The sequence below is a fragment of the Cololabis saira genome, chromosome 6, assembly GCF_033807715.1.
Source record: "Cololabis saira isolate AMF1-May2022 chromosome 6, fColSai1.1, whole genome shotgun sequence".
Taxonomy (NCBI): Eukaryota; Metazoa; Chordata; class Actinopteri; order Beloniformes; family Belonidae; genus Cololabis; species Cololabis saira.
The window spans coordinates 35503327-35519435 of NC_084592.1; the positions used below are offsets into that span (position 1 = coordinate 35503327).

The 16109-nt window shown below is 41.8% G+C and overlaps 1 protein-coding gene across 1 annotated transcript in view; it reads right to left on the bottom strand.

Moving 5' to 3' along the window:
* Positions 1-349: 349 nt before the first annotated feature.
* Positions 350-16109, bottom strand: part of gli2a (GLI family zinc finger 2a) — a 110929-nt gene continuing 95169 nt past the window's right edge. Inside the window, exons 11-14 of the mRNA XM_061724071.1 lie at positions 11157-11321; positions 10061-10333; positions 4228-4594; positions 350-2854 (exon numbers count right to left, since the gene is read on the bottom strand). Of these exons, the coding sequence (XP_061580055.1) occupies positions 672-2854; positions 4228-4594; positions 10061-10333; positions 11157-11321 (2988 nt within the window). The 3' untranslated portion in view covers positions 350-671. The remainder of the gene's footprint in view (positions 2855-4227; positions 4595-10060; positions 10334-11156; positions 11322-16109) is intronic.

Genomic DNA, 16109 nt, shown 5'->3' on the forward strand with positions numbered 1-16109 from the left:
AATCTAGCTAAATAAATGTAACCAGTGAACATAAATGTACTGGACACTGGCTGAGCATCTTTTAGGACCAATAGCGGGAAAAAATTGTGATTTGATTTTTTTAAATCAACAAACCCATAATCTGCAAGCCGAAAAATAAAATTTTCACAAAAAAATGATGCAAAGTTGGATAAAAAACACACAAATCTGAAATTCTGACTATAAATTCACAAGATTATGACATCACATTTTACATTTTTGATTTGATAAACCTGAAAATTTGCAGGAACAAAATGGGAAAATTTTGACAAAAGTCAAAATGTAAGATTTCTTTTTTGTCATAAAAAAAACGAAAATTCGCAAGAAATTTGCAAGAAAATTTTAGAAATTCCGATTTAAAGAATTTGTAATAAAAAAAAAAGAGGAAATTCTGTCTCACAAAATGAAAAAGCTTCATTTTAGAAACCCAGATTGGGGATATTTGCGATGTAACTTCAGTTCTTCAATGTTCGTATTTATGTGGCTAAATAAGGACAGCTCATTTTATTTCCCCCACTCAGTCTAGACATTGAGGTTTCTTGATATTTCGGGCCCCCTGGTGGCTGCATGGTTCTATGCGTGTCTATTGTGTGGATGGTCGGAAACGGCTCTGCTGACAGATAATATCTGGATGGGTGACGAGGTGAGCGCTCTCAGCTGATCATGTTGAGGAACTTGCTTTCTTCAGCCAGGGCGGTGAGCATTGAGTTCATGTCGCCAATGGCCATGTTGCCGATCCCCGCTGGCATGGAGGCGAGGGTGACGGAGTTGCGGGGGGTCGTGAGACGTGAGGAACTCTGGGAGAGGCTCTGCAGAAGGCCGGGACTTAAGGTCCCCGACATGAGGCTGGAGTGGTCTCCGTCGTCCAGCATGGCGTCAAAATCGATCTGGGCGGGCTCCGTGGCCCCGGACCCGTTGGTGGAAGAGTCGTTGGTACTGCTGGAGACCTGGTTGACTCCTGGAGAGGCCATGTTGGCCGCAGCAGCGTCGCTCACAGGCGGAGACATGGAGTCATCGAAGCTGGCGGCGGACGGCTCGAACATGCGGATCTGACCCGTGTAGAACACAGCAGAGTTCTTGTTCTCCGACTTACTCGGTCTCTTTGGGCTTGCCTCGGAGGTGTCGATGTGTCTGGGGACACAATCGGACAGTTTGAGCTGTCTGGTGCCAGACTTGGGCTCAGCGGGCGGCCTGGGTTGCAGTATTCCCCGAACTCCATTTTGCTGGGACGGGATGTTGTAATCCGGCTGCTGATCAACCTGGTTCACATGGGGATACCCACCAGCCTGCGTCCTCGCTAGGTAACTCTGGAGCTCTGGATCTGCCATGCCGGTGTGGGTAGGGCGCAGCCCGTTGCCCTCAGGGACAGGATGTAGGCCCGGGTCATGGCTGAACCCTTGTTGGTGACTTATTTGCTGGTTGCACTGCCTCTGATGCTGTTGGACGCCAATGTTCGTCGCCCTCTGACCCCTGTGGTTAGCCAGTCCCTGGATGGGCATGTTCAGACTCATGGGCACTACCTGCTGGTTGCTGCTCAGGCCCTGATTTGGCACCTGAAGGGACCCAAAGTTTTGCCTTTGCTGCACAACCGCCAGATTACTCCTGAGAGGAAGTTGGTGTTGTTTGGGGAGCTTGGTCTGGGCGTCCATCGTCCCTGAGCTCACCTCATTCCACTGTACCGGCATGCTATTCTTGTTCAGACTGTCTGATTGGGTTGAGAAAGGCTGTTGGGAGCCGGCAGGACCTATCTGACAGGACTGAAGATCCGGATCAGACCGAGTCAATGTGGTGTCCACCATGGCCATTCTCCGATGTGAGTAAAAGGACTGTGGTGGGACCATTCCTGCTTGGTAACCCTGAGTTAGATGAGGACTGTAATCGACCATGTTTTGACTTGATGGGCCAGAATTCTGTGACGTGATGTACTGAACCACGTCATCTGGGAGCACCATGTCCTCTTCTCCACCCTGGTCTCCCCCAGCCATCATTCCGTCCACCGCCATGTTCTCCATGACTATGTTCTCTGAGATACTAGGTGGTCTGGGGGCGAACGGGTAACGTTGGAGGCTTCCGTCGGAGCGGGTGTAGCTCAGATGACGCTCAGCGGCTAACAAACCGTTTGAGGGGTTCATGCTGTTCATGCTGTTATAGCGCTGAACCCTTGGGAAAGAGAAGGGGTCCAGAGCGGGGCGACGGACCGGGTCGCTGGCCCGGCGGTGGAGGTCGGTGGGTGCTTCGTAGGGCATCATGCTCTGAGTACTGTAGCCAAAATCACTGCGTCGCCTGGGCACGCTTCCAGGAGGCAGCTGGTGGACTGGGTGTGACCCGTCCTGGGAGTCGCTGTAGACAGCCATGCGGGTCCTCAGGCTCATGCGATCCATGTTGGGTAGAGGAGTGGGTGGAGCTCCACCAATAGCGGCAGCGTATTTTGCTTTCAGCCGATAATGCTGGGCCGGCGTGAGACTGAGAATACTTGGAAGGCCTCCTTTGCCCCCTCCAGTGACACCACCGCTGCCTCCACAATGACTGGCCTCGCTGGAGCGGCGGGAAAGGTCAGTGGAGATTGGGTCGTAGGAGTCAGCCGAGCTGATGTTGTTATGGCGGTTGGCACCAAACTGGGATGCCTCACTGGAGCGCCGGCTGGAGTAGCAGGGCGATATGCCGGAAGAGCGGCGGCTCATGGTGTAGGCTGAGCTCATGGTGCTGGTGGTGCTGTCCCGCCGCTCGTTCAGCTGGTTCAGCAGGGTTACCTCACATGAAGACAGGTCAGTGGTGGGCTGGCCATAGTACAAACTGCTCAAGTTATTGGACATGTTGGAGCTCTCCAGCAGGGAACCTGGCAGAGATGAAGGACAGGATCAATACACAAGACTGGGTTAGCCACTTCTACAAACTGTTTATAGATATGAATCCCAACGAAACTCTTTAGATTAAAGAAAAATGAGAAAATGAGATGGACATAGGCATATTACAAGAAGGATGGAAGGAAATATTTACAGTAGCACATCAAGTAACTAACTTACGACGGAGTATTAGGGCCAAACTAAAAAAAAAAAGAAGGAAATAGGAAATACGAGAATAAAGTCATAATAATATGAGAATAAAGTCGTAAAATTACGAGAATAAAGTCATAATAATATGAGAATAAAGTCGTAAAATTACGAGAATAAAGACACAATATTTTGAGAATAAAGTCGTAATATTTTGAGAATAAAGTCGTAATATTTTGAGAATAAAGTCGTAACATTACGAGAATAAAGTCGTAATATTAAATATATTATAAATATATAAATACAACTTCACAAGATGCTCAATATTCCTCATTTTAACACAGGGAGAAGACTGCTCTTCCTGTTAGAGGTCTCATAAATTACGACTTTATTCTCATAAATTACGACTTTATTCTCATAAATTACAACTTTATTCTCATAAATTACGACTTTATTCTCATAAATTACGACTTTATTCTCGTAATATTACGACTTTATTCTCGTAATATTACGACTTTATTCTCGTAATGTTACGACTTTATTCTCGTAATGTTACGACTTTATTCTCGTAATGTTACGACTTTATTCTCGTAATGTTACGACATTATTCTCATAATATTACTACTTTATTCTATTACGACTTTATTCTCGCAACATTATGACTTTATTCTCGTAATTTTACTACTTTATTCTCATTATATTATGACTTTATTCTCGTAATTTCCTATATATATTTTTTTGTCTTAGTTTGGCCTTAATACTCTGTCGTACTAACTCTAACACATGGCAGGAAATCAGGTGGAAGATAATAATAAGATTCTTTAAGACACCAGGAATAATATCCAAAGTGGGGTGGACACACTCAGATAAATGAAATGTTGAGAAAAAAGTCGAAATGGCGAGAAAAAAGTGAAAATTTTGAGAAAAAAGTCAAAATGTCGAGATTAAAAAGGAAAGTAAAAAGGAAGAAAAAAAGAGAAAAAAGGTAAAAAAAAGAAGAAAAAATATAAAAAGGAAAAAAAGAGAAAAAAATAAGAAAAAAAGGAAAAAAGAAGAAAAAAAGAAAAGAGGAAAAAAAGAAGAAAAAAGGGAAAAAAAATAACAATTTTGAAAAAGCTCCAGGAGCCACCAGGGTGGCGCTAAAGAGCCGCATGCGGCTCTAGAGCCGTGGGTTGCCGACCCCTGGTCTAGGATGAAACCTGGCCAGATTCCAGCTTACCTCCTGCAGGAATGGGAGGCAGCTTCATGCTGTTGCGCTGCCCCGCTGGTGGTTGGGGTGCAGTGCTCCCCCAGGGACAGGAGTCCCTCACTGTCTTCAGCCTCTCTTTCTTGATGTTCTCCAACTTGATGGTGACCCCGCCGCCATGACCCGCAGCCTTCCTCAACTGAAGCCCCATCCCGGCCTGCTGGCCCCCGCCGGGGACAGTGGAGTCCACCAGGGGGCACTCGTCCTGGGGGCCCAGGTCCCCGAAGCTGCCCCCGCTGTGCACGGCCATCTCTACCCCACTGTCGTTGTTGCTGGCGCTGCCGAGAGGCGACGGCTCGCTGCCGCAGGACGAGTGGCCGCCAGGACTGGACTGATACACCTGCAGGAGGACAGGTCAGATCAGACGGTTGATTTTCCTTAAAAGCAGTGCTTGACAACAAAACATTCTTTCATGCTGATGATGAAGGTTCGCTCAACACTTGTTGCAGGTCAGCAAGGATTTCTGATTATTTGGATTAATAACGATGTCAGAGAGAAGCTTACATTTGCTCCACAACCACCCTAAAAAGACAGATTACAGTTGGTGAGAGCCAGAGGTGGACAGAGTACTCGACCCCAGTACTTGAGTTAGAGTACAAATACTACTGGTCAAAATTTACTCCGTTACAAGTAAAAGTAGCTCAGTCAAAATATTACTTGAGTAAGAGTAGAAAAGTACTTGCTTTTAAAGGTACTTAAGTATCCAAAAGTAAATGCTTTTAAATTTACTTTAAGTAAAAGTAAGAGTAAGAGTACATTTCTTATTTTCCACATCAGTAAATTACTATATTTTTTCTAAATTAATTTAGGGATCTTTTAACTCTCGATGTTGAGTTGTTGAAAGCAGAGAGGTAGTTCTGCTTCGGCAGACACAATAAAGATTTGAAAATAAATGTCTGTGGTTTGTCTGTGCCCTCGTTTTTTACTCTACCCCAATAGGATTTTAGGGAAGAAGAAAAAAGAGCAGACCTGAAAGTAACGAGTACTTTTCAGCCTTCCTAGAAATTTACTCGAGTAAAAGTAAAAATATTTGTCTTGGAAATGTATTCAAGTAAGAGTAATAAGTACCAAAGAAATCTAATACTCAAGTAAAGTACAAATCCTCTGGATATGTACTTAAGTACAGTACTCAAGTAAATTTACTCCGTTACTGTCCACCACTGGTGAGAGCGCCTTTAAACTGCTCAACTTGGATGAAACGTTCCGGGTCGCCCCTTTAGAAGATCTCAGTGGAACCTCGGTCCAGTCGCTCTGACGGAACCAGAGGATCTGAGCCCAAAGTTCCACTTGACACCTTCACTTTGCTGTTTGGAAGACCCATCAAGATCCCACTCGTCTCCTGATGTTTCCAGATGTTTCTTCACTGACCCAACAAGACTTCCTGACCTCATCATGGCGTTGGCCCCTGCACCACATCAGCACCACATCAGCCCAGCATTATGACTCGCCATCGCCATGCTTCACAGTAGGGATGGGCGGTATGGACTAAAAAATGTGTCACGATAATTTCTGGCATTTATCCCGATAACGATAAAAATGACGATAAAAAAAATACCAATTCAACTCCACCTTTGTAACTATAAATCTATCTCGCTCTCAGATTCGCCATGTTTGTTACACAAAAACGTCATCAACGGGAATTTATCTTTCTTTCTTTCTTTCTTTCTTTCTTTCTTTCTTTCTTTCTTTCTTTCTTTCTTTCTTTCTTTCTTTCTTTCTTTCTTTCTTTCTTTCTTTCTTTCTTTCTTTCTTTCTTTCTTTCTTTCTTTCTTTCTTTCTTTCTTTCTTTCTTTCCTCCTGCTCTCTCCTTCCTTCTTCCCTTCCTCTTTTCTCCCTTCCTTCTCCCCTTTCCTTCCTTTCTTTCTTTTTTCTCTTCCTTCTTTCCTCCTGCTCTCTCCTTCCTTTTTCCCTTCCTCTTTTCTCTCTTCCTTCCTCCTTTCCTTGTTTTCTCCCTTCCTTCCTTCCTTCCGTTCTTCCTTCTTTTTTCCCCTTCCTTCCTTCCTTCTTTCCTCCTGCTCTCTCCTTCCTTCCTTCCTTCCTTCCTTCCTTCCTTCCTTCCTTCCTTCCATCCATAAATCATCTTTACACAAAAACATCATCAACAGGAATTTATCGTTTTTACCGCGAGATGACAAATTCTTACCGTGAGGAATTTTTTTGACGGTTTATCGTGAACAGTAAAATATCGCCCATTCCTACTTCACAGTTGGGACGGTGATCTGAGACCAACTCCCTCACTTCCCTCCAAACATGGTCATTATGACCAAAGACTTCAGCTTTAGTTCGTTCTTTTTCTGTTTTTCTTTTTTTTTCTTATGATTCTTCCATGTTGCAGTGCAACACAGCCCTTCTGTCGGTTGATCTGTCAGTGTGTTTGAATGCCAAAACATCATCATCGAGAATTCTCCGACATCTTTAAGGGTCAGGATTAGTTTAGTGGACGTTAATTACTGACTTTAAAAAGCCACTCAAATCTTTTTTTTCTGACACAGAAAAAAATCCCAGCTGACATGAAACAGGAAACATTCTCTCAACTTTGTTTTCCGACATGGAGAAAAAAATAAGTCTTTTTCTGCATGTGCATGCTAACTCTTGAGCACAAGCGTACAACAGAAAGATAAAAACAAGTGAAATGAAGAGTAAGTGATATTTAAAAGAAAATGAAATGAAACCAACACCAGTCTCACGCCACGTTCAGAGAATTTAATATTCTCCAGTTTTAAATAATTACCAGTTAAATGAAACGTAGATATTCTGATTGTTGTGCGGTTTTGTGATGACTAATGCAGCCTGGCATCCACAACCTGCTTCATTATGGATGAGGTTCATTTATTTACAAGCAGACAACAAGAGGACGAGTTCTGGCAGCAGCGATCCACGTTTGAGCCGAACCGGACTGAAGCTCAGATCACAGCTGGATGCAGCTGTTTGTGCAGCTCGGCCCGGCCCGGCCCGCCAATACTAATGAGACGATCAACCCGCAGCCAATCTGAATGACGGTGTGCTCGTGTGTGTCGCACGTGAAGGAGGGTTTTCTGCTTCAAGTCTGACGTCCGAGTAAGAAAAAATACAAGTCTGGCTTAATTTACTATAAACTGGCAGAAAATACAATAAACTAAAAAGCTATTCTGTTTTAGTTGCCTGCAAATTTCTGACTTTAAAAACAGAAAAAAATTATCAGAAATTCTTACTTTACATTCTTGGAAATCTAAAAATTTCTTTATTTTTTATTATATCCTAAACTGGCAATAAAAATGAGGAATTTCTCATTTTAGTTTGTTCAATTCAAATGTCTGTCACTAAAGTTGAAAACAAATTCTGACTTTATAAACAACAAATTCATGAGTTTTTCAAAAAGTCTAACTTTAAGAGCTGTTCAATTTCTAAGAAGAAAAAAGAAAAAAAGTTTGAAAGAACAAATTGATTATTAACTTGAAAATGTTTATTAACATTAAATTCACCAATTTATAGGAAAGAAAGGTGAGACATTCTTAATTTATAATCTTGCAAATTAGCAGGAAAATATTTCTGATCAAATTTAGTAAAAAAGTAAAAAATCTTCAAAAAAAAATTCAAAAATTCACGTTTAACTTTTATGTCATGAAGTTATTCCCACCGAAGAAGTGGGTTCACTGAGCTTCCACACCCTGTTTTCTGAGGCTCAGCTTGTAGCTTTGACGCCCCCTGGTGGCCTGGAGGCCTCACAGCCCGCAAAGAACCGTAAACAGCTCTGGCTGGTGTTGACGTAGCTGAGCACGACAGAAAAGCTGCTGGCGACTCAGATTTGAACGTGATGGAGTCTTGGACGGAGAAATGGGTGATGGCAAAAACCGGGACACGTTCACGTCACAAGGGAAGGTGATGTTATATGAGACCCAGGGACATGTTGGCCCATTTCCCATAATCCCACAGGGATTTTTCATGTGCTTACCTCAGTGAAGTCTGTCCGTTAGGAAGGTGTTAAAGCAGAGACACAGATAAGAAAAAGCAGCTTCCAGAAAGAGGACAGAAAACATTTAACAAACAACACAGTCATCTGCAAAAATGAGTACCCTCTCTTTTAATCTGTGTCATTTTATGAAAAAACCCAATAAAATGGTCATAATAGGTCTCTGTATTTCAGCATTTAGGTGTGTAAAAACACAGTGTCAGGATGGAAAGACATCAGCAATGACCCAAGAAGAACTGTTGGGGCACATCAATCTGAAATGGTCATAAAACCATTTCCAAACTATCTGGAGCTGAATGTTCTACCGCGAGAACGATTATTCACAAGTGGAAAACATTCCAGTTCCACTCTGAGGAGTGGAAGTCCCGGCAACTTTACCCCAAGATCAGACCATTCGAAGCCAGAGAAATACAAAAAGAGACAAAAACAAAGACCCTTAAGAGCTCCATCTCAGAGCCCAGAGGCCTCCCTGAGCATGATTTAACATGTTCATGGCAGCTAGAAGAATCCCAGACCATCACCCCTCCACCCACCGGGTCATGTGACAGGAAATTAACTCAAACACAGCAGCAGATCTACATCAGACTAGGGGTGTAACGATACACTAATCTCACGATACGGTACGATACACGATATTGAGGTCACGATAACGATACGATACGATATTATAGCAGTATTTTTTTAACAACCTTGAATGAGGAACATATGACTGGAAAAAATATTTTTTTATTTGAAAGACACAAAATACAAAACAATACTGTACGTTTGCCCTATTGTTACAGTTTGTAATGCTTTATAACTGTTTAAGTTTTAAAGAGAAATCCAGGCCAACCATTTTCCACAAACTGAACTAAAAGTAAGTGTCAGGTTTGCATTATGCATCTTCAGTTTCATACAAGTACAAATATTTTGCCACAAACTGAATAGTTTCTCTCATTTATGATTTGACTTTTTTCTTTTCCAGAAATTTAACAACTAAAATTAAATAAATAAATAAAAGTAAATAAATACATACAATTTTACATCATAAAACAGATTGATTCATGCTCACCTTATAAGTGTAAGAGGAGATTTATTTTTGTTATGAAGGTTATTTTGGTAATTCAGGGTTCATTATTTTATAAATATATTCTTTATATTCTGATGTAAATCAGGGACTATAATGACACTAGTCAGTTTATCTGTAGTGATTAGTATGTTTTAGATTGGGCGGAGTGATACGCCACAGTACGGCACTATGTGCTGTGTTGATGCTCTAAAATCCTACGCTGTTGAGGGACATTAAAGTACACTGGAACTCAGCAGAAGTTGTCCCCATGTTTATCCTACTCACGACCCGAAAAAGGTTTGATTTAATAAGATAAGGCTTAACTCTATACCACACTTAAAAGTTCAGAGCTCAAAACCCCCAAGAGTCCCGTAATTGGGACCACAAAACGGGACTAGTTTCTTCTGAGCAGAGTAAGACTTTGGTCCGCGGGTCGAGGTGTGGTCGGCACGCGTGGTCGGATGCGCGTTTCTAGTCAACACAATAGATTAATATTAATAACCCAATATCGCGATACAGTTTGTCACCTCCACGACACGTTTCGTGGCGTTTTTGTATCGCGAAATTTCGTGGCACGATATATTGTTACACCCCTACATCAGAATGATGCAAATCCAGGTTCTTGAATGACCTGGTCAAAGCCCAGACCTGAACCTGGTTGAGATAATGTGATGGACCTTCAGAGACCGAGTAGACATGAACGCTCGCTAACATTTAGCAGATGTGATTTACCGGCTCTATGAAGACATTTACTTGTTGACGTGGATGTTAGGCGTCAGTACTGATCTGTGTCTGCGTGCAGAACTCACCGCAGAGCTCTCCGTCTTGATGGACTTCACCTGGATGCGCTCCTCCAGACCTCTGGATGTGCTGTTCGCTTCCATCTTGCCGTCCAGGCCTCTGGAACCGTGTTTGGCGTTTGCTTCCATATCTCCGTGTCCTTTAGGCCTCTGCGGGGCGTCGCTCCGTTGCTTCTTGGTGATGTGAGCTTCGGGGCCGTGGACCGTCTTCACGTGCTTCCTGAGAGAACTCGGGTCCGTGTAGCGCTTCGTACAGCCCGGGATTTTGCAGACATACGGTTTCTGCCCAGAGCGTTTAAAATGTGAGACAAGCAGCGGCAGACAGACTTTATTGCAGCTGACGGGACAGACTGATGTCTCAGCCAGAGGTGTCAAAAGTATTCACATTCATTACTCAGGTAGAAGTATAGATACTATAGTTTTAAAATACTCCTGTAGAAGTTGAATTATCAAGTTTTTTACTCAAGTAAAAGTATTAAAGTACTGGTTTCAAAACTACTTAAAGTATAAAAGTTAAAGTAATGTAAGGGGGAAAAAAGCCATTAAGGACAAAAGCCATTAAAAATGAATGTATCTTAGTATAATGCAAATATATTAAAGAACCATATATGTGTACTATTGAGCATTAACATGTGTTTCAGAGAGCAGGAGATATGATGACTAGTTGCCTATAAGTATGGTAATGGTGCAAAAAGTCAAACTTCAGAGGCATGTTATCATTTATCCTAACCTTTATTGGAATATACATCCAAGTTTAGTTGCAGGAATCTGAGGGAACGGATGTAAGAACAAAACTGGACAAGAACATCTGAAACAACCACAACCAAATTCACTCTATCCTGATGGAGCAATTTAACTGGATAGTTTTTGTTTAAAGGCCGAAATGAAATAGAGTAACGAGGCTGTTTTTAAAATGTAAGGAGTAAAAAGTAACAGATAATTGCGTGAAAAAGTAAGGAGTAAAAGTAAAAAGTCGTCTGAAAAATAAATACTCCAGTGAAGTATAGATAACCAAAATTTCTACTTAAGTAAGGTAACGTGGTCATTTGTACTTTGTTACTTGACACCTCTGGTCTCAGCTGATCGCTGGTGTTTAGGAACGTACCTCATTGGAGTGTGTGCGGTTCTGGTGCTTGGCCCGGTCGGAGGCGTTGGAGAAGGCCTTGTTGCAGCCTTCGTGCTCACAGACGTAGGGCTTCTCTCCGGTGTGGGACCTAAGGTGGGTCTTCAGGTTCTCCAGGCGGGAGTAAGCTTTGGAGCAACCTTCAAACTGAGGAGAGAAAGAAGTGTGGACGGAACAATGAGTGGAGACCTCAAACTGAGCAAAACCACTGACATCTTGAACAAATAGTTGCAGTAAAACTCAGAAATAATCTGTTTCAGTCAAGGTTTAAAGCATCGTAGTACAGGAACTGATTTTGATTGATTGAATTGTTTATTTCGAACACATAAGGAAAAAAAATATAAAATTTTAAAACAAATTCAAAACATACAGCAAAAAAAGCAACAACAAAAACGTAATACAAACAGGGGAAAAAAACTGTGTCAGAAAAGGAGCAGGTAGAAGTAAAACTTATTTAACCCTGCCCCTTTGTTACCTCTATCATAAATTAAACATAAATATTAATAATAAATAGCTGCAATTTACCTATTAGGCCACCGATTTTCCCATTGGTTGTGCCTTTGCACCTAACCAGCTAACAAACACAATATTGCCTTAACATAACTCCTCCTCAACCAAATAACTTCCCAGAACTTCCTTTTTGTACCGTTTTTCAAATTGATTTATGTTTGTACATTGCTTCAACCCATCACCCAACCCATTCCATAAATCCACTCCAACAACTGAGATACACATGCTCTTCCTTTTAGAATGAAAACATTGTTTTTTGAAATTATATTTTCCTGTCACAAAACATTTTCTGTAAATTGCCTGGAAGTAAATCAGTTCTCGCTTTGAATATGATTTGTTCTGACTGTTTGATTGTTCTGGTGAAGGTCACCAATGGTCTCTTGTCCTCTGATGGTGGACGTGTATCTGTCCTTGTCCTGCTGGACCTCAGTTCTGTATCTGATCCCAACATTTTACTGCACAGAAGACACCATGTTATTAAACTTTAAACTTAAACTTTATTTATTTATATAGCACCAACTCATGCAGTGTAAGTGCAACTCATGGTGCTTTACATACAGAGATAAAATAACAATCAAAAGTACAGTTTAAAACATCCCATACGACCCCACCCCCCACGCATACACACACCCTCACTCACACTCATACACATGTGCACACACTCACTCGCCCACACCCACACACACACACACACACAATAAGTGGACTGGTGACATGGCTTAGCACTAACGATCCAGGTGAGGAAAACACTACCTATGGGTGGCCGTCCACACCGAGAGGCTCCACCAGCCACGACCACAAGGAGCATCGCCACAGAGACCCCCCCAACCCGGACAGACCAGGACAGACCCCACACAGAAGGTGGAGTCCCTCCCCAGCTACCCAGGCCTGAGGGACCCCCATGACGACACCCCCATGGGCGGAGCAGGCACACCTCCCAGTGTGGACGACCCCCCTGAGGAAACACTGGAGCTAAAAACTAAAAGATTAAGAGAAAGTAAAAAATGCCTAAAAAGTGTAAAATTTTAGAAAAATCTATACAAAACTTAAGATGAATAATAAATAACATAAAATACAAAGTCACTCAAATGGATTAAAGGTCAGATAAAAGCCAAGCTAAAAAGGTGTGTCTTGAGCCTCCTTTTAAAAGTATCAACGTTCTCTGCGGTCCTGAGGTTCTCTGGCAGGCTGTTCCATAAATAAGGGCCATAATGGCTGAATGCAGCCTCACCGTGGGTTTTGGTCGCGGTTCGGGGAATGGTTAAGAGGCCGGTGCCAGAGGACCTCAGGGTCCGTGAGGGTTGATACAGTAAAAGCAGATCAGATAAATAAGATGGCCCAAGACCGTTAAGACATTTAAAAACCAGTAAAAGAACCTTAAAATCAATCCTGAAGCGGACGGGGAGCCAATGCAGCGATTTTAAAACAGGTGTCATGTGCTCCCGCCCTCTGGTCCTCGTCAGCACGCGAGCGGCTGAATTCTGTAATAGTTGTAGGTTCTTAATACTCTTTTTAGGAAGACCAGAGAGCAGGGCATTACAATAATCTAAACGACATGAGATAAAAGCATGCATCAGCACCTCCGTGCTGGCCTGAGAGAGAAACGGGCGGACTCTGGCTATATTCTTAAGATGGTAAAAACCTATCTTCGTAATATTCTTTATGTGTGGAATAAAAGTGAGCTCAGAGTCAAAAATAACACCCAGGTTCTTTACACATTTCGAAGGTTTAAAATCTTGTAGTTTTGGTAAAAGTTTCTCTCTCTGGCCTTCAGGACCAATAACTAAAACTTCTGTTTTGTCCTGGTTGAGCTGTAGGAAATTATCTGCCATCCATGACTTAATATCTAAAATACAGTTAAAAAGGGCATCAAGTGGCCCTGTGTCATCAGGAGACACAGCGATGTACAGCTGTGTGTCGTCAGCGTAGCTGTGGAAGCTGATGCCGTGTCTCCTGATGACGTCCCCAAGGGAAGCATGTAAAGGTTAAAAAGAAGCGGACCTAAAATTGACCCTTGGGGGACCCCACACTTAATTTTATGCATTCTGGAGGAACATGTATCCAAACTTACAAAGAAAGATCGATCTGTGAGATAGGAGCGGAACCAGCTAAAAACAGTACCAGAGAGGCCCACCAGGTGCTTCAGTCTGTTTAATAAAATGTGATGGTCTACTGTATCGAAGGCGGCACTAAGATCCAGTAGAACCAAGACTGTCAGTTTGCGGTTATCTAAATTGCACCTGATGTCATTTAAAATCTTTAAAAGGGCTGTCTCGGTGCTGTGGTTCATCCTAAAGCCAGATTGAAATTTCTCTGAAATATTGTTTCTTATTAAAAAATAATTTACTTGGTTAAAAACCAGCTTTTCTAAAATCTTACTTAAAAAGGGTAAGTTGGATACAGGTCTGTAGTTATTAAAAATGCTGTGATCTAAATTGCTCTTCTTCAGAAGGGGCTTCACCACCGCCATTTTAAAGGCGGCAGGGAAGACACCCGTCTGAAGAGAGTAATTTACTATATTTAAAATATGTTCCTCAAAGAATTCATAAAATGTCTTTAAAAGTGATGTGGGAATAGGATCTAAAAGGCAGGTTGTTGGGTTTACCTGGGAGAAAACTCGACCAAGGGTCCTCGCATCAACCAGGGCAAAGCTCTCCAGTGTTTCCTCGGATAAAAGCAACTGTCCAGATGTGTTAAAAATGACATTTTGATGTGGTAAAAGACTGGACCTAATGTTGTCAATTTTACTTCCAAAGTGGTCTGCAAAATCCTCACAAAGATTGTCTGTTGGTGGTTGTGAGGAATTCTTAAAATGTACATTTGTTAAAAGATCGATTATTGATTATTGGGATTAAAGGAACTGGATTTAACTGGTTTCAGTCGTATTTATTTGTCGTCTGCACGTCCCAGACTTAACCAGGGAGTTCTGCAGGGTTCAGTGTTTGGACCGGTTCTTTTCTCCTTATATTTGCTTCCATTAGGTAAAATTAGACGCCATGTCATTAATGTTCATCTTTATATTGATATTCAGCTATACCTGTCCATGAAACCAGGGGACACTAACCAGTTGGACGGACCACAACCATGTCTTAAAGCCATAAAGATCTGGAGGACTCCAAAACTTCTCCAGATAGATAAGATAAGATAAGATAAGATAAGAAATCATTTAATAGTCCCACAGAGGGGAAATTTGCAGATTACAGCAGCAAAGGGGATAGTGCAAAAAACAAGAGGCATCAATAAAAATAGTTATCACACAGTAATAATAAAACACTATAAACAGTATATACAATAATAATAAGAAGGAGAAGAAAAATAAATAAGAAATACTAGTACCGTATTTTCTGGACTATAAGATGCATCCGCTCTATTTAAAAAAAAACGATAAAAAAAGATATACAAGCCGCACCTGTATATAAGCCGCATCCGCTCTATTTAAAAAAAAAAAAGATATGCGAGCCGCAGATATTTCTGTTGTTAGATTAGACATTTACTACATGTACAGAACCATTTTGAACTGTAAATGATGTACATGTTTGTACCTAAATAGATCTTTCCTAACAGTGTCTTTAACACGGCAGCAACTTTGCTGATTAAAACGGGACAGAACCAAGAGAAAATAACCGGTATTTATTTATCTATTTATCTGTTTGAAATCTGCTTCTACCTACTTCTATCTGCTAAAGAAGAAGTAGCGTATTCCTCTTTGCATTTATTTTGTCTTAGTTTTTATTCTAATTCCGGTTAGCACTCCCCCTAGCGGTGGAAGAAAAATCCACAGAATAGCCGCACCTTTGTATAAGCCGCACGGTTCAAAACCTATGAAAAAAGTAGCGGCTTATAGTCCAGAAAATACGGTATATAAAAAATAACAGATGGATATTTACAGATGTTATTTACATGATTGCACGTTGCAGAGAATGATATTGCACATTCAGATAAAACTGAAGTTGTTGTATTTAGACCTGAGTCCTCCAGGGACATATTGTCCAGTTATGTAGTTAATCTGGATGGTACTGCCTTGGTACTAGTACTACAGTTAGGGATGGATCAGGTGACCGGAAACATCCCTTAGTGATGCTGCAATGATGCTGCTTTTTTTTTGTTTGTTGGGGCTTGCTCTGGGACCAGGGAAACATGTGCTCTACATCATGTCTAACATGTGCCGTAATAACAATAAAAACTCCTTGAATCCTATTGTTGTTATGAATCTGTGTTCCTGATCTGTGGTTGTTGTTCTCTCAACCTCCAACCGGACCAGGTGGATGCTGGTCCTTCCTGAGTCCGGTTCTGTCAGAGGTTCCTTCTTGTTTCAGGGGAGTTTTTATGTCCACAGTGGCCTGGTGCTGGATCAAGACCAGTTGGGATGGTTCCGTTAGCGAAGCAATAATTATTCTTATTATATTTTGATTGCTTGTTTGTATT